The sequence below is a fragment of the Peromyscus maniculatus genome, chromosome 4 (assembly GCF_049852395.1).
Source record: "Peromyscus maniculatus bairdii isolate BWxNUB_F1_BW_parent chromosome 4, HU_Pman_BW_mat_3.1, whole genome shotgun sequence".
Lineage (NCBI taxonomy): Eukaryota > Metazoa > Chordata > Mammalia > Rodentia > Cricetidae > Peromyscus > Peromyscus maniculatus.
In genome coordinates, this window is record NC_134855.1 from 81,280,056 (window position 1) to 81,304,368 (window position 24,313).

The following is a 24,313-nucleotide window of genomic DNA, read 5'->3' on the forward strand; positions in this document are numbered from 1 at the left end:
TGCCTCACCATGTCTGACTTGGCACTGAAGAAAGCTTCAAAGGCAGCTGTGTCTAGAGTCTAAAACTTTAAAAAGCAATGTATTTTTATTATGAAGAAGCAAATGAAAGCAAAATTTATGTATAATTCTATTACAAAAAGATAATTAAATTGGTTAAAATCATATTTCAAGAGAACAAATAGAAATAAATGTACTTTAAAATATTTTCATATTGATTATTTTATTATACAAGTGCTTTGTCTTCATGTATATATGTGGTGGTATTGTGTACTCTAATAAATTTATCTGGGGTCAGAGAACAGACAGCCACTAAATACAAAGGCTAGAAAATGGTGGCACTCACACCTTTAATCCTAGCATTCCAGAGATAGAAATCCCTCTGGATCTCTGTGAGTTCAAGGCCACATTGGAAATAGCCAAGCATGGTGACACACGCCTTTAATCCCAGAAAGCCAGCCTTTAATCCCAGGGAGTGGTGGTAGAAAGAGAAAGATATATAAGGCGTGAGGACCAGAAACTAGAAGCTTTTGGCTGGTTAAGCATTTGGCTGGTTAAGCTTTGGCTGGTTAAGCATTTAGCTGGTTAAGCTTTTGGCTGGTTAAGCATTCAAGCATTGAAGCAGCAGTTCAGGTGAGAGCCATTGGGATGAGGACACAGAAGCTTCCAGTCTGAGGAAATAGGACCAGCTGAGGAATTGGCAAGGTGAGATAGCTGTGGCTTGTTCTGTCTCTCTGATCTACTTATTAATAAGTTCTGTCTCTCTGATCTACTTATTAATAAGTACCTTTAAGAATCCTGCTACATATATATGTATATCATGTGCGTGCCTGGTGCCCACAGAAGTCAGAAGAGAGCATCCAATTCCCTGGAAATGGAGTTAGCAATGATTTGAGCTGCCATATGGATGCCGAGCTGGGTCCTCTGTAAGAACAGCAAGTGTTCTTAACCTCTGAGCCATCTCCCCAGCTGTCCATGTTTCACTTATTTTCATTGTAAACCTAATTGAGTTTTAAAGTAAGAAAACTTACTAAACTTTGTTTTAACTTCTCATAATTTTTTTTTCTTTTCTCATAATTTTAAAAACAGGAGACTCTTCGGAATCAAAAGGAGGCATTAATAAAGGAACATAAAGAAGCAATGGGAGTTTTTAAGAATCAGGTGACTTTTATGATAGACTAACTGCAATTGAAAATTGTATATTGTTTCTCTCTTTAGTGAGTATTATGACAAACTATTCTCTGCACACACAGAAAACAAAAGTGACAATGTTATGGAAACTAGGAAATAAAATTTTTACTTATAACTCATGCTAGTGTAGAGAAGTTTGGAAAAAAATGTTTTCTTGGTGATGTAGATGCATCTGTCCTGTCCTAAATAATTTTGATATGTGCTCATTCACCCTCTTTCTTTTGTAAAAGTATGTTATTGTCTTACCTTTCCCATACTGCATCTTTACTGGAGTCAGTCTGTTGAACCATGCATGGTTCATGGTCAACTCTCCAGAAAATAAAAAGGTTAAGAGGAAGATGTGAAACCAGGCATGATGGCATATGTCTTTAATCCCAGCACTCTGGAGACAGAAGCAGATGGATTTCTGTGAGTTCAGATGGATATCTGTGAGTTTAAGGCCAGCCTGGTCTATATTTCAAGTTCCAGGCTAGCTGGAATAGAGATACATAGACTTTGTCTAAAAACAAACAACAACAACAAAAAACCCAAACAAACAAACAAAAAAAACCCAAACCATAACAAAAAGCCCAAAGAAAGAAGATGTGAAGGAGAGGAGAGGTGATCCTGATTTGTTATCTGCTGAAGCCTCTGTGAATAGCAGCCATCAGTAATTGAAAAATAAAGAAAATAAAACTAAAATATTTTAGAGAAACAAAAGCTATACCTTCATTAATTTAAATTCCATCATCTGACTTTCTCAGAGTCATCTCTGCTCCCTAGAAAATATTAGCTTAGATTTTCATTAGTGTTAATTATTCTTAGTGAGAAATAAAGACTTCCTGTAAAACAACAACAACAAAAAGGAAAATATTAGCTTAGGAAAATATGTTCAGATACAATATCCTGTAGAATTTTTTGTTTATATCCACTGTCCTCATTTTTTCTTCCCTCTTTTTTGTCTTTATTTCTATACAAGTATGTGTGGAGAAAAAGAAACACAAAGAAATAAACCTGTGTACCTGTCATCATAGTTAGTTAAGGTTAGTGATAATTTACATTGGGATGAATTGGTTTAAACAAGACCAGCTTCCCTTTAATTTGAAATCAGTCTAACCAAAGCTCTAAGAGTTTTAATTGAAGGGTAAGGAAGCAGAAGCCCCATGTGTAACACAGTGATCTGTAGACTGCAGAAGTCTGTGTCTTTGCCATCACAAGAGAGTGAGCACATAAGAACGTCCTGATACTACAGGACACAGGAGACATCTTCAGATTCTCACGTTTGTTGTTTTATAGTGCTAGAGCTGTAATACAGTGCCTTTCACATGGTTGGAAAGTTCTGTATCATTGTGCTGCATTCACAGCCCTGTGTTTGTTTGTTTATTTGTTTGTCTATTTTTATTTATTTATTTTTGGGGTTCAAAACCATCTCTATTTTATTTGATAAAATCTCAAATATTAGCAAAACAGTGATATTTATACAAAAGCCATATCATTCTAAGCTCAATATCTTGTCCCATAAATATACAAAAAATTATGAAGTGATTTTGACTTAATTTGGCTATTAGTAAACTTTCCCTTAACATTTTAAATTATTATTACTTTCCTCTATTGTCAAATTAATTCTACATCATTTAAATACATGACTTCTGTGTAATTCTGTTTGATATATTGCTATATATGTAGATGGTTTTCAAAGGAACTTTTTTGTGAACATAAAACTTATTTCTTGGTAAAATATCTCTAAAATCACACCAAGCATAGGGCTTTCTGATGTCACTCATCTGACAATGAGTAAGGTTTGAACATTTGCTAAAGGTTTCCTTCCACTATGCATATTATAAAAAAGCCTTTTATTGTATGAATACTGGGGCAATAATTACCCGTTGAATTTGTTTCTTTCATGAATTTTCTGACATGTTCTAAGTTTTGAGCTTCTTGTAAAGAATTTTTTAAAATTCTGTACATTTGTTAAGTTTCTTCCCATTAGTGATATTCTGTTAGGCTTGAATATCTGAGGACTCCATAACACTTGCCACATTCTTAATATTGTACAGGTTCTCTCTAGTATGGATTATGTGATAATTTTTAAGGTTTAAGAACCCAGATAAGGTTTTCCCACATGCTTTGTATTTGTAAACTTTCTCTAATGTATGGTCTTAGTGAGGTTTTGCAGAGATGATCCATGGGAAAAGGACATAATACATAACACATTCACTACAATTTTAAGGGTTCTGCATTCAATGGGTCTTTAGTGGCCTTGAACATGTGAATCATGGGCAAAGGACTTGTCACAATCTGTATATTTTTAACTTCCTTCTCCACAATGGATTCTTTGCTGAACTTGAAGTCTTGAGTCCCTAGTAAAGGATTTGCCACATTCTTTTCATCTGTAAAGTTTCTCTCCTGTGTGGAATTTGTGATGTCTTTGTAGATGTGAGATCTGCCTAAAGGACTTCCCACATTCTTTACTTTTGTAAGGTTTCTCTCCAATGTGTATTCTTTGATGAACTTTAAGTTTTGAGCCTACAATAAAGGACTTTCCACATACATCACATTTGTAAGGTTTATCTCCAGTGTGGATCCTCTGATGAGCTTGAAAATTTGATGCATTGTTAAATGACTTGCCACATTCTTTACATCTATAAGGTTTCTCTCCAGTATGTATTCTTTTATGACCTTTAAGTGTTGAGCTACAAGTAAAGGACTTTCTACATATATTACATTTTTTTTTTTGTTTTTGTTTTTGAGACAGGGTTTTTCTGTGTAGCTTTGCGCCTTTCCTGGTACTCACTTGGTAGCCTAGGCTGGCCTCGAACCCACAGAGATCCATCCTCCTGGCTCTGCCTCCCAAGTGCTGAGATTAAAGGCATGCACCACCACCACCCGACCATATATTACATTTTTAAGATTTTTCTCCAATGTGTATTCTTTGGTGAACTTTAAGATTTGAGCCTACAATAGAGGACTTTCCACATACATCACGTTTGTAAGGTTTTTCTCCAATGTGTATTCTTTGATGAGCTTTAAGTTTTGAGCCTACAATAAAGGACTTTCCACATACATCACATTTGTCAGGTTTCTCTCTAGTATGGATCCTCTGATGAATAAGAAATGTTGAACTCTGAGTAAAAGACTTGCCACATGCTTCACGTATGAAAGATTTTTCTCTTGTATTGGTTCTCTGAGGAAGATGAAGAGAAAACCTATGGGTAAAGGATTTGCCATATTCTGTACAGTTGAAATCTTTCTCTTCAGTGTGAATTTTGCAATGACCTCTATATTTTGATGCATGTGAAAGGAACATGTCATTCTCTGGACATTTGTATGATTCTTTTGTCATATGGATTTTATAATGCTCCTAAAGTACTGATAACGTAGAAAACAACTTTCCACATATTTTACATTTGCACATTTTTTCATCAGTATGAACCACATTAATTCTAAAGCGGTCTGAGCATCTCCTTAACTCCTCCAAATTTCTTATATGTTTGTCCAACACTGAATCTTGGATTCCCTGCAAATTTTGAAGGGTGGGTGAAATACTGTCTACATGCTTTGGATCTTGGTTGATTCCCTTCAGTGTGGCTTGAGTCATTTTGAATATTTGAATGGAAATTGCAGGATCTGAATGGAATTGATGTAGAGTGAGCTTTGAGAGGAGAAGCTGGAACTTCTTCATCTATTCTGTCAGGAATGTCAGTGTTGGATACTGCATAAAGATCATTTTCATCAGCACATGATTCAGGCTCTTCATTGTCAGATCTACATGCCCAGAGCTTCCTTATGTATAATTCACCAAGACCATTACTTCCAAACTGTCCTGATAGTTCTGTTTGGCAAGTAGCTTGTATACACTCTTCTCTGAATGGGATAACAAAACAGAGCTGGTTCTGTGTTTATTTTTAAGAAAAGAACTATTGAATGTAAATGAGTGTGGAAAATAGAGACATCTCAAAGAAGAAATATTGACAATTTTGCTAAAGTCCTTAGTGCTGCTTAGAATAATTTATTTTTTCCATTCGCATATTCACTTTCATCTTGCTGTTTTAAAGTGACATTTTTAAAATAATAAAGGTCATTTTTATTTCATTATCATATGTATTTAAGCAAAGTCAGGATATAAGTACTGCTCATGCAAATAAAAATGCTATGATTTCATAAAATTATACCTTTAGAAAATGATACATGCTATTGCTTAAAAGTAGATAGTAAATATTCAGACATTTAAGATTTCTGGAGGGTTAAACCAAACTTCAAAGGAATTATTGGTATTTAAATATGATTTAGTTATTTATGTGCTTTAGTGATTGCCTTTCCTTTTCTTTCATATATTTATATTTTCTGAATGTGAGAACAAGTTCAAGTTGTATAAATTCAATATAGAAATATAGAATCCTTTCATATTCTTCCTGATCAGCAGAAATCACTAGTTTACTTACCTGTATTTTAATTTTAAAACTTAACAGCTACAAATGAAGATGTATGCCTTGGAAGAAGAAAAGGTAATTATTAATTTGTAAAATATAGTTAGATGAACTTATCACTGTTCACTATAATAGAAATGAGTGTCAGTTAAATAAGGGAGAATGTTGGTTGATTAAAATCTTACAAACAGAAAGAACCTGAGGTCATCATGTTACTTGACCTTTGTGATTTTATGATTGAGAATATTCAGGCCTAACATATGGGATGACTTTCCATGGTAAAACTGGGGCTAGAATTCAGGCTTCTCCAGCTCCTAAGTTAACATGTGTTCCTTCTGCTGCAGTACTTCCTTCTACAAGTCATCCCATGCTCTGTGGGTCAGAACTTCTTTGGGGATCACATATCAGATGTCATACATATCAGATATTTACACTATGATTCCTAACAGTAGTAAACCTACAGTTATCAAGTAGCAACAAAAATAGTTTTGTGGTTGGGACTCACCACAACATATGGAGCTATATTAAAGGATCACAGCATTAGGAAGGTTGAGAACTGCTCTAGTGCCTTTTCAGTGTGAGCACCTGGTTTAAATGTAAAACTCTTGAGATGACTTGTATCTGGTTGCCAGCTAATTGAGAGAGGAGACGTGACTTCTGACAAATCAAGAAACTTACCTGGCACTAAATATTTTCTTATGCTAACAGTTGACCTGTATTATGCCATTTATGCCAGTGGACATAGAATTTACAATATTAATTTATACACATACTCTTAAGCAAGAGGCTTTTAAGGAAAATTCTCCCTTATCTTTATATTTATTATATAAATATACCTATACCTTATTAATTAGAATATATTTGCCCTTCTGCATTCATAGTTTTTTGTACCCCTGGTTCAACTTGACACTAACTAAAAATACTAGTTAAGAAAAACTGTTTCTGTGCTGGATACATAGATTTTATTCATGATATCATTTCATAACCAGTGTTTTACAACAACTATTTATATAGAATTTATATTGTATTAAGTATTATAAGTAATCTGGAAATAATTTGAAGTATGTAAGAAAACATGCATGGGTTATGTGCAAACACTATTCCATTTTATATAAACAGGTTGGGCATCCTTAGATTTTGGTATTTATATAGGGGCTCTTAGACTCACTTCCTTGTAAACTCTGAGAGATTATTGTGTATTCTATGTAAGAATTTAATAATTATATAGTGTCTATAAGTTCTCTTAGAAGTTTTCTTTTTTTTTTTTTTTTTTTTTTTTTGGTTTTTCGAGACAGGGTTTCTCTGTGTAGCTTTGCGCCTTTCCTGGAGCTCACTTGGTAGCCCAGGCTGGCCTCAAACTCACAGAGATCCGCCTGGCTCTGCCTCCCGAGTGCTGGGATTAAAGGCGTGCACCACCAACGCCCGGCTTAGAAGTTTTCTTATAGAGTTACCATAGTTAGAATATCTTATTTTATGATAATTATAATTATATAAAGGTTATTGCAGTGTTTTGATGTTTAAAGGCTATTAGAAGTATACTCTGTCATATAAACGTATGTTTAAAGTCTGTGAAATATTAGGTTTAAAATACACGTTTTGGTTCTTGAGTTCTATTTTCTCCTTTTATATTTACACTAAAAATAAAATATTGAAGTGTGATTTTTTTTCTTAAAGGGAAAATACAAACTTGCTTCAGAAATCAAAGAAAAAGAAATTGAAGGATTGAAGGAAACATTAAAAACATTGCAGGTAAAGTAACTTACTATTTAAAAATCAATTTTCTATTAGCATTGTGTCAATAAAATACCATTCAACATTGCTAGCAAAGCTAATAATATTTATATTACATTATAATTTTATATAATATAATAATTTGAAATTTGTATTTTTGTTTGATAAATATTATAGTATATTAAATAGTATATACATGTATTAAGTAGAATACACATATACCTATAGTATATGTGTATTAAAGTAGCCTTCATTATTTATTGCTTTAATATAGGTGTCCTAGTTGCTGTTTTATTCCTGTGAAGGGACCCCATGATCAAGGCAGCTCTTGTAAATGAAATTGTTTAATTGGAGGTTTGCTTACCTGTTAGAGGTCAGTCCATTACCATCATGGTGGAGAGCATGGTAGTACACAAGCAGACATGGTGTTGGAGAAGTAGCTGAGGGTTCTGCATCCTGATGCAAAGGCAGAGAGAGTGAGACTGAGTCTGGCTTGGGAAAGCCCACACTCCCAGTGACACACTTCCTCCAACAAAGCCACATCTGCTGTCACAAGGCCACACCTCCTAATCTTTCTCAAATAGTGCCACCCACTGGTGACTAAGCATTTGAGCCTATGGGGGCCATTCTTATTCAAACGGCCACAATAGGTAAATAGCTGTAGTTTTTAATATTTCATGTGTGAGGAAAACAAGTATGGCCTATATGTTACAATTTATCTGTGGTCTTTAAAAATTAATATTCTAGCACTTGGGAGACAGAGTAAGACAGATCTCTGAGTTTGAGGCCAGTTTAATCTACATAGTGAGTTTTAGGACAGCTGTAGCTACATAATGGAGAGACCCTGTCTCAAAAAACAAAACCAAGCAAAATTCTAGCATTAACTGAATATTTGCTACATGTTGTAAGTGTTACAGCTCTGAAGAGAAAGGTATCCTGACTGTCGGAAGCCAGGTTATACTTACAGCACTGTTCTTGTGGGGATGGTTTCCTCAAAGGAATGTACCAATCCTGCTCCTCTCCCAGAGAGCCGTTACAGCTCAGCTCTGCTCCACTCTGCTGAGGGAATTTCCCCTCAGAGATGAACGTTGCTTCTGTGCTTTAGGGAAAGTTGTTATTTCTCCGCTCCGCTAAGGGGGAACCCCCCCCCCCCCACAAAAGTATAGCTGTTTGCTCCTGTTCTGGCGAACGTTGTACTTCTCTGTCCTGCTCCACTCTGTGGAAAGAAGGTCTTCACCCAAAACTCATTCAAGAGATTTATGGGAGGGAGGAATCCAGGAGATTGCTGCCTCTGCCAGGGTGAAAAAGGCAGCTCCTAACTGAACAGGCACAGAGCTTTTTAGGGGCGAAGTTTTTCCAGGATGAAGAATTTCAGAGTAGGAATGGTCGGATTTCAATCCCCAAGCATGGGCAAGCTCAGAGATTGGCTGGATGTTGTGCTCAGGGATTGATTGGTTTTTGTGCTGAGGCAGAAAACCTCAGGTCAGGGGCGGAGTGTGTTTCCTTGGCTCTGGTTTCAGGGTCGAAGTGTATTTCTTCCATTGGCTCTGGTTTCAGGGTCAGGGTGTGTTTCTTTGGCTGGCCCTTTCCCCCTACACATGTGAAGTCCTGATTTTTCTGTAAATTTAAAGACTAAGAAATTATAGCTTTTGCCTTAAATTGTTCAGTCTCATACTGGTAATTTATTCAGTACATGCTCATAGAAAGTCTGCTGTGTACCAAGCACTTTTCTTAGTGGGACAGATACAGCAGTGAGCAGAAAAGGGGAAAGATTTCTTCCTTAAGTCTACAAAAAATAAAATGAAATTAAAATGGGAAGATTATTGCAGAAGATGTTTTCATGATTTCAAAGTATTGCCATATAGATAGCATTATTTACAAAGAGCAAATTAGAAGATCAAATATAAAATTGCTAATGATGGGTTTCTTGGGTTCAGTGTTACTGTGACATAAGGAGCACATACCTTTATCTGTGTAATTTTTTGTTTTTACAGCAAGCTTATACCAATCTAACACTGACAAAACATTGAGACTGTCTGAAAAAACAAAACAAAATTCTAGCATTAACTGAATATTTGCTACATGTAAATTACTTATTTTCTGCAAACATACAGACTAAGAAACTACGGCTTTTGCCATTAACTTGTTCTCAGTCTCATAGAAAATACAAAAGATACTCAGTTATACTCTTGGATATCCCATAAAACAGCTGACTCGGGATATTAAAAACTGTCAGTGTAAAGTAATAGTGGCACACACCTTTAATTTTGGCCCTTAGAAGGCTGAGGCAGGAGGGTATGAGTTTGAGGTAATCATGGGCTATGCCACATACATACCTTGTATCAAAAAAGGAAAAAAAATATTCATTGGCATAAAAAAACCTAAGGGTAGAATACTTTTGCTTAGAGAGAAATTATATGCAGTATATGAACCTTGATTGGCTCCTGTACTGAGGAAAGACACGACCACACAAACAATGAAAGTTTCAGTTGGGGAGATTTGGGTAGGACTATTTGTTAGACTGTAAGAATTATTGTTACTATCCCTATGGGTATAATTGGTATTGGAGTTGTAGAGAACAAAGGTTTTGTTCTTAGAAAATGCTTTAAGCATTAGGGAGTGAATACTTTTTCTGATTGAAAAATATAAAACATTGTTCAGAGAAATTAAATAAAGGGTGAGATATGATTATTGATTATAAGTCCATATTTAATTTTTGTTTTGTTTTTCTGTGAACTACTTTTTTCCTTGCCTGTATTTCCTTATCATCTCTGGAATTTTTAACTAAAATTTTCTCTAGTTTATTCTTCTTTTTAATTAGTAAATTTTGTTCTTTCATGATTTCATACATGTGCCTGTTGAACCTGTTCTCTCCTACCTTCTCTTATTTCCCTCCTATTCCAACCAACACCCTCCAATAAATCTCTTTTCCTATTTGCTAGTTTTGTTTTTGTTTAGTGCCTCATGGAGTTTCTTCAGGGCCGATTATGTCAACCTGAATTTTGAACTGACTATCAGAGCCTGGTGAGCTCACCAGTGGTTACCCACCTGGATATCGTTCCCCTCCTCTCCTAAAATCTGTCAGTTGCCAGCAGATCAGCAGTATATGATAGGGCCCTGTGAGTCCATCCCCTGCCCCCTAACTGACTGTTGGGAGAGCCTGATGCTGTAATCTAGTGCCAGTATGCACAGCTTCGGAGTTTGTAGTTGCTTTGACAGTGTCCCGTTTATAAGATGAGGTTTCACGTGAACCCACCTACATATGGCTAAAGACCCAAACCCTGTCTCCAGAAATCCAGGAAGAATTGAGGAGCCCTTACAGGCAAGATTTCTTAGCTGACCATTCGCTCCCCAGGGAACATGTTGCAGTGCCTGGAGCAGCGGTTCTCGGCCTTCCTAATGCTGTGACTCTAAATACAGTCCCTCATGGTGTGGTGACCCCCAGCCAGAAAATTATTTTTGTTGCTACTTCATAAACATAATTTTGCTACTGTTATGAATCCTAATGTAAATATTTTTGGAGATAGAGGTTTTCCAAAGAGGTTGAGACCCACAGGTTGAGAACCATTGGCCTGGAGAATTCTGTGACAGTAGATGCAGGCAGAGTCCAGGGATGCTACCTCACACTCCAACTCAAAGCACAAGACAGCCATTGAGAACAAAGAACTGTCCAGCCTAACACATCAGCAGTGCTGAGTTTGAAAACCTGCCTTAGAGTACCATCGTTAAAAGAGATCATGACATTATTTCTACCAGGAATAAAGTCAGAAAGCTTATGGAAGAGGAACTCGGGCCACATCTCTCCACTCAGCTCCTCCACAGTGGAGTTGGGAGATGTCTTTCCCCAGGCTAAAGAAGGGAGGTGACAAGAGGCAAGGACTGTTGCTGGATACAGTCCACAAAGGGAACTGTGGAGACACTAGTTTAACTAGGAGAGGAGACTCCATGTGGAGCAGTAAGACAGTCAGAGGACATGTCAATTCAGGGCAGACGCTTCGAGATCCCTAAATACTGTTAGTGTGCTTTGAAATCTCATCAATCAAAGACAGCATAAACTTTTATGTTCACAAAGATCATCTCTGGAATACTACCTTGTGGTGTATGTACAGATACATATTTTACTTCCTCTCCCCATGTCATTTCTCACCACTTATGTAATGGGGATTCACTGTGACTCCATTTTATAGCACATTAATTCTTCTTCTTTCTTCTTCCTTGTAAACATCAAATGGTGGATGATGCCGATGCAGTGGGAGGGCCCGGAGGACATTATGAGGCCACTGCTGCTTCCAAGGAGGATTCAGCAGCAGTTTTAGGAGCCACAGTTGTTGAGGCCATGGCCATGGTTGAGGCCATTGGGCTTGTGAAGGTAAAGTCAAAGACAAGGAATGGATCCCCATCATCAAGTTGGGCTGACAGGTTAAAGACATGAAGATCAAGTCCCTGGAGGAGATCTACCTGTTCTCCCTGCCCATTAATGCCAGGAATCTGAGCTAATGCGTTTTTCCTGGGCACATTCCTGAAGGTTCTAAAGCTCATGCCAGTGCAGACTCAGGCTGGCCAGTAGACCAGGTCTAAGGACATGTTTTGTCTTGCTGGTGACATAGTACAGGTGACATACTGCGCAATACCTGATCTATTAGACATGATACCTGAACAAAGTAGAGCAATGAAGGGTCCTGTGAGTCCCAACTCCCCCACCCCAACCTGAAGACGCTCAGGTCAAGCTCCTGTTCAGGTACAGATCTGACACAAACCCACCTGGCAAAGACCTTGTAACACAGAGCCGCTCCCCCTCCTCCTTTACTTCCCGGGTTACTTAGTTTCCTTCCTCTCTTGTCCTTTTGTAATGCAATACTTTACCAGGTGCTGGCTACCATGAATAATCAGATAGCGGCTTTCATTGTGGAGCTCATAGCCAAGGGCTTCTTCTAACCATTGAATTACAAAACAAATAGAAACAGAAAACCATACACCCCAAAAGAGAAAGAAAATAAGAAATGATTTTTGCTGTGATAGATTATTTGAATGTGTCCCCTTTCTGTATAAGTATGGTAGGTACCTAGTTGATATCAAAGGGAGGATTTACTTAACAAATGAGAGACTTTCCTTAACAAAATGGTGTCTAAGGGCTAGATAACTTTGCTGATGCTTTTGTGGCAGGACACACTCTTCTTGAATTTCAGGTTTCCTTTAAGTGAAGAAGTTGAACTATATTAGTATATCCCAAACAGGATCACTTTTATAGAGCAATAAAGTTTGTCCATTAGCTACTCTGTGTAATAAGAGTGAACAAGAAGAGGAGTCAGCTTCATTGATTCTCCAGAAGCATGAAGAAGAAGGTGGGTAGAATGTGATAAAACTGGAAAGGGACTAAGGAGATAAATGACCTCTATAGCTCTAACTATTTTCTCACTAACTTTAAACTTACCGTTCTTATAGACTATAACACACGAATGACTCTTGTAGATATGAAGGCATATTAAATAATTTGCTTTTTCTGCTATTGAAGTTTAATGGTCTTAGGCCTTACCCAATCACATTGATGAAAGAGAACAGAATTTTCGGAGCTGTGAGTTTGTGTATGTATTGATCCATGAATAAATAAGTCTTAGCCATTTGAATAATGTTTTCATCAGGAGGACAAAGGACATGTAACACAAAAGGTGAAAAACATCCTCATCAACAAATGATGCTGGAACAGCTGGGCATTGATGTGAAAAATGATTCTAGACACAGACATACATTTGTCACAAAAGTAACTTAAAAGAATAAAAAGCCCCCCAAAACAAAACAAAACAAGACTTAAAATGGATTATAGACCAAAGTGTAAAATACAAAACTATAGCAATTCTAGAAAATAATGTAGGAGAAAATCTAGGTGGGTTTGATAATAACTTTCTAGGTACCAGACTATAGGAATGATCCATGCAGGGATTGGTAAACTGGCCTTCACAGAAATGAAAAGCTCCTGCTTTTCAAAAGACTTTTAACATAGTGAAAGACAAGCTACAGATAAAAAGAAAATATTTACAGAAGGCACTCTTCATTCAGACTGCTACCCCTCACATTAAGTTTCCTCTTAAAACTCAGTAAGAGGAAAACAAACAACTCAAATGAAAAAAAAAAATGCCATAGATCTTAACAAAAACCTTTCCAAAGATACACAGACGGCATGTGCACATATAAAAAGATGTTCCACATCATGTACCATGAAGGAATTGCAAAGAAAAGTGTCAAAAATAACACTATACTTCAATTAGAATAACCAAAATCCAGAACATAAGTACTGGCAGGGATGGATAGCAACCGGAATGTTCATTGCTATGGAGACAATTTGGCTGTTTCTTACAAGATTAAAAATTATTTTTTAAAAAGCAGAGGGAAAAAAGTAAAAAAAAGTATGGGGCATGTTAATAGTGGAAATACTCTGTGTGGTGCTGTAATGCTGGTTACATATCATTCATTTGTTCAGACTCATAGAATGTTCAAGAGTGAACCCTGTTGTAAACTGTGGACTTTGAGTGATAATGTGTCATTGTAGGTTCGGTAATTGTAACAGGCGCATAATTTGTGTGTGGGAGGAGAGGAGGGAGGGAGAGAAGAGATGTTAATAGTTGGGGAGGTTGCTCATGTGTGAGAGCAGGGAGTCTATGGGATATTTGTACTTTTCTCTCAGTTTTGCTATGAAACTGAATATATATTTTTAAAATCTTGAAAATGAGACCTACAGCTCTCTGAGTGGAATCATAATAATTCTTATTACCAAAGTATTTAGCATCCTCCCAATTCAAAGTATTTATTTTGTGATATGAAGTTAATATTTTTGATAGTTTAAAAATCTAAAGTGTGATGACTTCAAGTTTTACCTTCCCCAATAATCTTCATCTTTCTTCTTTCCACTTTCATAGAAGATACATTTTGAGTCTTCTCAGTGTGCCTTCCATGTCTTTGTACTCTCACTCTTTATCTCTGTGGGTTTGCTGCGGTTTGTGCCATTTCTTTACATTTATCTTCTAGTTCGTTAATTTTTCAACTATGTTTTATTTGTCATATAACTTATCCATTAAGTTTTTTATTTTATAACTGCATTTCTGTTTTATAGAAGTTCAATTTGGTACACTTTTAAATCTGCCTTTTTTATAGTATCTTATACTTTTCTCATGCTTTTTACTTTGTCTTTTATGTCTTTAATCACATAAAATAATTTTATATCTTCGAGATTTTTATCTCTTATCTCTAATTATTGGGGGTCAAGTCTTCCTGTTTGCAGTGCCTGCCTGCTAAGTTTTCCCCTTGGAGGTCTTTGTATTTGATGTGGTTCATAAATTTTAACTTGCTAGTCCCTCTTCACAGGAAGTACATTTTCTGGTGAAATTATGTCATGTAACTTTTCCTACAGAACTCATTTATGATACTTCCTTTCCCCCCCTGAATCTCGAAATGTTAGTGATCATCCCTTGGTTGTGTACACATGCAGGGAGTGTACACATCCTTTATACTACAAGGTAAGGGTTTCAGTTTTTCATGGGATAGCTTTTATTTTTGAACTAGAGATCTAGCAAAAAGCAAGTTTTCTTGTATCAGTGTACTGAATGTTTTTGCAATTAGGAACAGCTCATTGGCTTATGTTTATTACACATGCTACTGGGCTACATATGGATATTTTTCATATAAATATATATGTACTCACCTATCTTCCCCATTCCTCCCTTCCCTGTTAGTCCTTCCTGTTCCCCGGATTCTGCATCTACTTTCATGTCATATGTACATGCCATTTTATGTATTATGTAAAACCTGTGAACCACAAATGAAAGGAAATATATGATATTTGTCTTTCTGAGACTGATTTAGTTTACTTTATATGATCATCTCCAGTTGTGTCCATTTTTCTGGAAACCACATAATTTAATTTTTCTTTATAGCTAAAAATTTTATTTTAATATGTACCACATTTCTTTACCCGGTCTGCCTTTATTCCACAACCTAGCCATTATGGGACTGAGGCAGTAAACTTTGATGTGCAAGTATCTCTGATGTGGGGTTTTCAAGATAAATACCCAGGCTCTATATAGCTGGGTCATAGGGGAGATACTGAATTCCATAGTATCTGGTCTAGTTTACATTCATATCAATAGTATGTAAATGTTCCCTTTTGTGCACTTCCTTGGGAAACTTTTTTTTTCCTTTTTGAGACAAGGTCTCATTGTAAAACCCTGACTGGGTTGTAACTTGCTGCATAGACCAGGTGGTGGTCTTGAACTCACAGAGATCTGTTTCCCTCTGTCTTGTGAGTACTTGGATTAAAGAGGTGTACATCACCATGCCTTGAGTTACTTGTTTTCTAAATGACCATCATTCTGACTGAGTGGGATGGTATACACTTAGTTTATGTTTTTTGATAACTAGGAAGAGTAAAAATTTTTTATATTTGTACTTCGTCTTTTGAGAACTATTTGTTTATTTTATTAGCATATTTATTGAGTGGGTTATTTGATTTTTTTGCTATTTAGTTTTTTGAGTTCTTTGTATAGTCTAGATATTAATCCTTTTAAGGATAACTAGCAAAGATTTTCTCTAATTCTGAAGGTTGTCTCTTAACTCAGTTAATTGTTTCCTTTGCTATGTAGAGGCTTTTTAAATTTGTGAGTTCCTGTCTGTCAGTTAGTAGAGATGAAGACTGGTTTTATGCTTTCATAGGTACTGTGTTTAGGCAGTTGCATCCTGGTAATCTTCTAGCCTGGGCTGAGGATTTAAATGTGCTAATTATCCAGGTAAAAGTGGACTGCCTTATAGCTAATTTTCAGTCTTTTGTATGCTGCATTTTATTTATATAGTGTTTATTTTATTTATACTTAGTTTGGGTTTCAACTCTATTCAGAAACAGATACATATACTTTGATTAAAATTCGTATTATCTTTTTATGACAACTTTAAAAAGTTTACTTTTTGTTCCTTGATAGTTTAATACATGTATATAATGAGTTTTAGATATTATGCATTTTTTGTATAATTTACATAGTTCTCAAGCATAAACTTTGCAGATCACAGTATCATGTCATAATGTCGTACAAAGTAAATGTATGCTCCCACTATTTGTGTAAATTACTGGCCAGTTATAACATATGTTGACAGCATCATCTCTGTTCACTCCTTTAGCTAATGTAAGTCAGAGTAATCCTTTACAACAGCAGTCAGCCTATTCGCTTGAAGCTCCCTAGTAAATTTGCAAAAATCTAAGCAGTACTACAAATTACAAGGCTAACAATGATTTGCATTCTGCCATCTCTGAGGTCATCTTTGGCTATTTTTCCCATTTACCTTTTTCTTTCCACATGAGTGTTCTAGTTCTTTAAAACAAAGATATAAAAAAAGGTTTTTGACCCTGTTAAGGCCTTTGAACTTGTTGAAATATTCTTCCTTCTTTCTCATGACTTCAGTCAAAAATTGCTGTCTCAGGAAGGTCTTTACTGACCATGCAATGAAACTGCTTTTCCTGATTACTTTTCTTCAGCACTTATCAATATCTAGTATGCCATGTATTTTAACTTACTTACATTGCTTATGGTTTATCTTCCTCAGCATGAAAGTGGGCAAGCTTTTCCTGGGTCCATTTGTTGTTACCCCCAGTACCTACATTAATGTACTTTCCTTACAAGGGGCAAGCATTCAGTATTTACTGAAGAAGTGACTTACACATAACCTATTCTGTTGAGGTTATGGCAGCTGGCTAAGGCATTTGTTTCATAGTGAATGTGAAGCAGTTACTTTATTTTTCTTAAAGTTTAACAAATGTAAGTATATTGAAGAAAATGAGAATTCATACATGGCTGGTTAGAGTTTAGCTTGGTCAGCTATTCTGAAGGGCTATGTGACAGTTTTCAAAGACAACAATGTATCCAGTGTGAGCTGGCCTGCCAGAAAAATCTGAAAAAGCAGAGCAACACTCAGTTAAGGGAAGACCCAGAGATGAGAGGCTTCTGCTGCTGTCAGAAAGTGGAGAAGGCAGAATGCTCATCACTGCTTGCCCTGGGGATTTGGAGATGTTGCAGGAGAAGCAGAAGGAGGAAATGAGGAAGACACGGAACCCCTGTAGTTTGGGCCCCTCGCCCGTGTGCCTGCACCAGGCCCGCCATGCACCTGTTCTTCTGGTAGTGCTCACAGGTCCCAGCAGGGCTGGCATGTCCTTTGAGTCTGCAGCGAGTCCCTCTTGTGCTTCCTTCCCTCAGGTGGCTTCTCTCCCTCTGGGCCATCCCTGGGAGTGAGGAGCTGACTCCTTCTGAGTCCAAAGTATTAAAAGAAGCTTTGTAATTTTTTTTTTAAAGAACAAACCTTAGAAATTCTGCTTTTTGAAATTTATTCTACTAAAATGATTAACTACAAAATTCAAATAGAAGCACATCCTAGGATCATTCACAATGTTAAAAAGCTGAAAATTAGGTAAACCTATAAACGTGAGTGGGGTTAGGTAAACATTGGACTGCTGTGCTTTATATAGCATTACAAGTTTTAAGAGACCTACAGACTGGGACATCTATTGCTGTCATATCCAGTAGCTCTCCTTTAAATTCCAAACTCTTTGAAGCCCAGAAATAATGAAGTATTCAGTACTCATTGAAGGTCATGAGACTTTTTTTTGTACTTAAAATAGTTTTTATTCCTGTGTTATTTGTTCTTTAATATTTCTTTCAGTGAACACCTAATGTGAAGTATCCAACTCTACCAGATGCAGTGTTTTAGTAGTTATGGTTTTTAGTAGTCATCATTCTTTAACATGGTATAGTTCTTACCGCTTCCGGTCTGGCTACTCTCCCTGGAGCAGAAAATACACTCTTACGGCCAAGGGTCTGCTTTCTCTATGTACTATCCCAGGAACATATGTATTGATAGCAGTCCTCTAAATACCTTATGAGAAAAGGCAATGAATGGATTTTTTGAGACAGGATCTCAACTATGTAACCAAGGCTGGCTTCGGCCTTCTCTCCAAGTATTGGGATTATAGGCACAAGACACTGTACTGGCGTGACTATACTGGTGTTGTAAGGAAGAGAGTTACTATAAAAATTTCAAAAATAATTCACTAAAAGTTGTAATAGAAGATAAATGCCACATTTGGTAGTATGTAGTTTTGATGTCACAAGGAATTTATAGAAAAAAATTAATAGATTTTTCTTCATTTTTCAAGGTTTCTCAGTATTCTTTACAGAAGAAAGTAAGTGAAATGGTAAGAAAATTACATAATATATATTTTTACCACTTTTGTTAGTACACAAAATACATAGTAATACTGTAATATAAATGTGACACTTTCAGTTAAAAAAAAATCCTAGAAAGTTGATACTGGGTATTATTACAGTTTAAAGGCCTGCCACAATTTCAAAGTCATTATAGCTTAGATAAATTTTGCAAATTTACTTGCAGATTTCTTAGTGCTTACATATTACAAATAAATAAAATATGTGGCAGTGTTCATTCTTCATTGTTCTACATTTAGGATATGGTTATTATTCAAGTAAGTATTTGTTGTTTTTTATTTCTGTGCATGTAAAATTAGTATTTATTTTACAGAGTAACATTTCATGGAATACTTATTTTTAAATATTCTCCCTTGTAGCTGTATTTGATTCAGGTTTTATTGTTGGGTTTTTTGGTGTGGTTTTAATTAAACATAATTCTCACTCTATTTATTTAAATCTTCAGAAGGTTTCTTGGGTGGGCTTATGCTATTCTAATCTTCATTCTTTGGAATAGACTGTAAAGCAAGTAAAATTAATTTTTGAGTATTCTTTGGCTATCACATAGATTAAAAAAAGAAGATCGTTGCTATAACATTGAATATCATATTAAATATTTTGCCTCTTGAAATTGTTTGAGGTGTTAAAAATAAAAGAGCTCATAGGAAGATTGTTAGGCTTGATTGAATAAAAGATGTGAAAATTCTGTTGCTATTCAGCTGGGGAGAATAAAGATAATATTGTCAGACTATTTTAAACTGTGATTTTAATTAAGAAGCTGAAAAACTAGATTCCAGTTTAGCTGTAAGTACCGTGACATTTGTGCTGAAAGTCATCTTCAACGCTACAGTGGGTTTACACAAACTATAGAGAAATTGAATAATGTGCCCTTTGACCTGGGAGATAAGGCTACAAGTGAAGGATCAAAGGCCACATAAAATGTATTTTATTTTATTCCAGTTTAAAATTTCATTGAACAGATACTCATCATTTTTAAAAAAACACAGAAATAGCTCCAAGTTTTTTTGTTAGTGTATAAATGATAAGTCATATTTTTCCTGACAGTTGAAAGCATTATTTTACTTTCTATTAAAATTATCTTACATATTGAGTACATTTAATATTTTATGCCCATTCAGGGACAGTATTTTTATGTAAAAGTTAAAAACCATATATTTTTAAACATTCTTATATATGTTTGTCTTACAATTCTTAATTTATTATTCTATTCTTATATAATTCACATGACCTTTTCTTTATTTAATATTAATCTTATTTTATGAAAGTAGTACATTATCTTCTATACTATTTAGCACTATGGACAAGCCAGATAGACATTCCAATAGTGTCCAGACAGAACTTGTAGAACAGTAGAGTGCCCTAAAATAAGTAACTTAACGATAGTATTGAGAAATTGTAAAGATGTTCGTGACTCCATAGAGGTGAGCACTTAGCTTCTAGTAAATGCAGTCTACAGGAAATTCAAGAAATTGACTTCCCTGAAAAGGTGGAGATATGCCCCTACAGAAACTAACAAACACATCACAGATCAAAATATTTTTCTGTCTATCTCACCTTGGAAAAGTCATGATCATTACCAATAAGAATGTAACAAAATGCATTGAAGAGTAAATCTGGAACATCAAATGAGCCATTGCTACAAGTTGGTCACTGAGAAAAATTCCATTATATATAGTGTAGCAAGTAGCTGATATTGTGTATAGTTAAAGTTAAAGATGACCATCATGACTGTAACTACTATCTGCTTAATGAAGTAAAATCTTGTCCAGTGCCCTTTAAGACATGTTTGAATTCTCTTTTTGTATAATCCTTTAAGGAAAGACTTAGAGGAAGGATATCTTTTTATTTATCAAATTAAAGCAAAGTTTCAGTGTTAAAAGTTTTGAGGTAATTCAGTGTGACAATATACTTTCTTTTAGAATAAAATGTTTTAGTTTGTAGTGTTGGCCTGTATATATTTGTGTCTGTGCACAGTACACATTCCTTGTGCCCATAGGCTCAAATGGCCGTATATGGCCCAGACAGCTATAGGTGCCCGTGTGATTTAGAAGTCTTTTTTTTTTTTTTTTTTTTTTTTTTTTTTTTTTTTTTTTGAGTTTTTCGAGACAGGGTTTCTCTGTGTAGCTTTGCGCCTTTCCTGGAGCTCACTTGGTAGCCCAGGCTGGCCTCGAACTCACAGAGATCCGCCTGGCTCTGCCTCCCGAGTGCTGGGATTAAAGGCGTGCGCCACCAACGCCCGGCGTGATTTAGAAGTCTTAATAGTATTTATTTATCGTGACCAGTGAATAGTCTGAAGTATCTAAAAAGCAGAATTCTATTGTGCAGATCAATGAAACTTCATTTTCCTTGGATTGTCTTTGATGTCAAGCAAAGGGTTTATGGAATAAGTATACCACAGCTAAATATATGTGGAGTTCTATGAATAGGAGTCCTGTGAAGGAATCTCCAAACTTGGTTGTATTTTTCACTAACAGGATTATTAACTTTTGTGGATTTTGAATGCCTACTTACTGCTTTTTATCTGAAAGGTTAAGGAGACTGTTGTGGGAACATAAATTAATATGTAATAGACAGTGTTCTCTTAAAGGCTATGTAAGTATGGATTTAAAGTGGAAATATCCTTGACTTGAAAACGTTCCATTAGAATCCAGTGAAATTGTGTTAGATTTTTGCATATTTGCTAAGAATTAGTGTAATTCTCTTGTGAGGAATTAATGGTATTTAAATATGGCTCATTATTTTTATTGCTTAGTAATTGATAATAGTAATGACCTAAGTGGATATAAATTTTTATAAATTTATAGTGTTAACCCTTTTGAGAAGGATTCAACTTTTACCAATTATGTCTCAAGTTTTAGTAGATTTGTTATGCTATTACATTGTCTTCTTGTCATTGCAAAGTATTGTTCTTGGTCCCTGTCATTCTGTTTTTTATTTATTTTTATTTTTTTTATTACATTCTTATTTTGTGTCGGGGGTATGGGGTGGGATGGAGCGTGTGCTCACTTAGAAGTCAGAGGAAAACTGGTGAGAGTTGGTTCTCTCTTCCCAGCATGTGGGTCTCAGGGGTTGAACTCAGTTCATCAGGCTTTGGTGGCAAGTACCTTTGTCTACTGAGTCATCTGCCTGGCTCCTTGTCATTCTATTTTAAAAATTATGTATTATCATTAGATTTTTGTACATACATGTACCATGACATGTACATGGATATCAGAGGACAGCTATCAGAAGTTGTTATATATGTATGTCTATGCTTATTTTATATATAACTTTAAAATTACTCTTAAAAATAGGAACAAAAGGCCCATTTACACCATCTAGCTAAAGAAGATTACCACAAGCAACTGAATGAAATAGAAAAATACTATGTTACAATAACAAATCAGTTTGGAGTGGTGAAAGAGAATCATGTCAAGTTAGAACAAAATGGTAGGTGCTATCTTATCTAAGTTTATATATTTAGTAAGGAATATTTAAGTGGATTTCCTTATTAGTCAATTGAACTTACCTAATACTAGTAATAGCAAGTGGCAATTTAATAAATATTAAATTAAGTTAGATTATACATTGCATTATGACTGTTTTCTTGTCCAAATTAGTGATACCTTCTTTGAAAAGCACAATTTATAAAATCTGTTTCTAATATCTTTTATGTTACAGTACAAGAAGCAATACAGTTAAACAAAAGACTTTCCACCTTAAATGAAAAACAAGAATCTGAAATAGACAGTTTAAAGAAGGTATGATTGATGTATTAGGCAAAAAATTATAGTCTAAAATAATTGATCTCATAGGATATTATGGAATATTACTAGAAAACAGTTGAGTAGTTTTTTTGGTAGAAGTTAGCAAAATATAAATTCATAAGTGTTAGGTATGACTATGGCAAATATAATATATTATTTTTTTCCAATCCATTCAAAATATTTTTTTCTTCAGTTTATCATCAGAGGTATATATTCTTATGGAAATAGGAAAAGCCTGTAAAAATTTACTGTGTCAGCTAGATAGTTTGCATTACCCACCCTCCCTCCCTCCCTCCCTCCCTCCCTCCCTTCCTCCCTCCCTCCCTTCTTCCTTCCTTCCTTCCTTCTTTCTTCTTCTCTAACTTGTATGTTCTGGTAATATGCTGTGATGGTAGGGAGGTCAAGGTAGTAGGAGTTGAAGCATTTGGTCATATTACACCTACAATGAGAAATGAACTATGAAGAATGCTTGCTTTTGCTCAGCTCCCTTTCTCCACTTATACAATCAAGGATCCTAGCCAAGGGAATGGTGCCACCTACAGTGGGAAAGTCTTCTCACTTCATTTGACCCAAACAAAATAATCTCCCAAAAGCTTGGCCAGAGGGGTGTCCCTCAGGTGATTTTAATTCTCATCAAATTGAGATCCTAGGGTCTCCATTTCTACTTAGGGTTCTCCCCTAGAGCATCATGTAATGGCTTCTTAAGATCTCTTTGCAGGGACTCTGACCCTGTCATACATTGTCTGTCCTCATCACTTTCTTGAATCAGGGAGCTAGACACCATGACCCCTTCAATTTTGTATCTTTGAGGCCTACAGAACCAGTATTGCTTAGACAGTCAAGTTCTGCTGCCAGATGGAGATGTATCTTGTCTTTCACAGACCACAACTCTGTCAGCTTCTATGTGCTAACCCTTGGGAAACATTGTCCTAGGCAATTACTTTAGAGGAATAGGGAAACTAACACTCTCCCAAAACTACATTCTTAGTTCAGGCTCTTTCCTTTCAAATAAGTTTGTATTTTTACAAGTTGGAGCCTTTGATGGGTGGGGGTTTGTCCTTAGGACACTGTTCCTATTGTGTGCAGAACAGGAAGCTTTTTCTTCAGTAGTGTTGATCTCTTTAACAATTACAGAATTAGTATGTTGATATCCACAAAATAAGATGCTCTTTTGATTGACATTGCACTGAATCTCTTGATCAAGTTAGGAAGAAGAATGACAGCCTGTTAAAACTGTCTTTCTGCCCTTGAACATGGATCATCTTTCCATTTATTTAGTTATATCACAAGTCTCTCTTTGGGTCTTTCATTAATAGATATTAAAATATATCACTATAATGGGTGTCATGAGGACATACTAATGCATGTATATGACGTGTTTGATTACATTCAACCCTCATTGTCTTCTCTTGTTTCCCTTACACCGTTGAGAATTCTCTTCTCAAATAGTCTCCCTTCTACTTTCTTTATTTTTTTCCTTTTTAAATGACTGTAAGTTTAATTAGGGAGATGGGCATCTTACCCATGGTTACACCACAGAAATGTCTGTTCTTCCTCCAGCAACCATTAACTGGCTATAAATTCTCAGTTGGAGGCAGGGCCTTGTGAGCTCCTCCTCTCCTCCATGACAGGATGTTGGTGGCCCCAATCTTCTGCAAACAATCACAGCTTCTGTAAATTCAGGAATGCAACAGCTATCTTTATGCCTGGGAGTCATTTTCCACATGACTCCCTGCCCTTCTTCCAGCTCTTAATTCTTTCTGCTCATTCTCCATGATGTTCCCTGAGCCTTAGAGAGGGTGATATAGATGTCCTGTTTATAGAAGAGTATTAATCTCGCACTTATTTTCATTTCTTTGGTCAGTTATAAACCTTTACAGTTACTGCTGCCACTGTAGAAAGAGGCAAAAGCTGACAGCAGCACTAACCTGTGCACACAAACATAGTTATTTAGAAGGCAGCTTGCCCATTTAGCAAAACAGCAGCA

General features: G+C 35.8%; 1 protein-coding gene across 2 annotated transcripts in view; it reads left to right on the top strand.

Moving 5' to 3' along the window:
• The window catches only part of Ccdc73 (coiled-coil domain containing 73), a 124,673-nt gene that overhangs the window by 50,963 nt on the left and 49,397 nt on the right, over positions 1 to 24,313 (top strand). Inside the window, exons 4-9 of one of the 2 annotated variants that reach the window (XM_042275845.2) lie at positions 1,087 to 1,158; positions 5,637 to 5,672; positions 7,269 to 7,343; positions 18,511 to 18,549; positions 21,874 to 22,009; positions 22,241 to 22,320. In XM_042275845.2, coding sequence (XP_042131779.2) covers positions 1,087 to 1,158; positions 5,637 to 5,672; positions 7,269 to 7,343; positions 18,511 to 18,549; positions 21,874 to 22,009; positions 22,241 to 22,320 — 438 coding nt within the window. Of the gene's footprint in view, positions 1 to 1,086; positions 1,159 to 5,636; positions 5,673 to 7,268; positions 7,344 to 12,526; positions 12,668 to 18,510; positions 18,550 to 21,873; positions 22,010 to 22,240; positions 22,321 to 24,313 lie in introns of those variants that run through there. The other variant, XM_076570218.1, reaches the window with a different exon arrangement.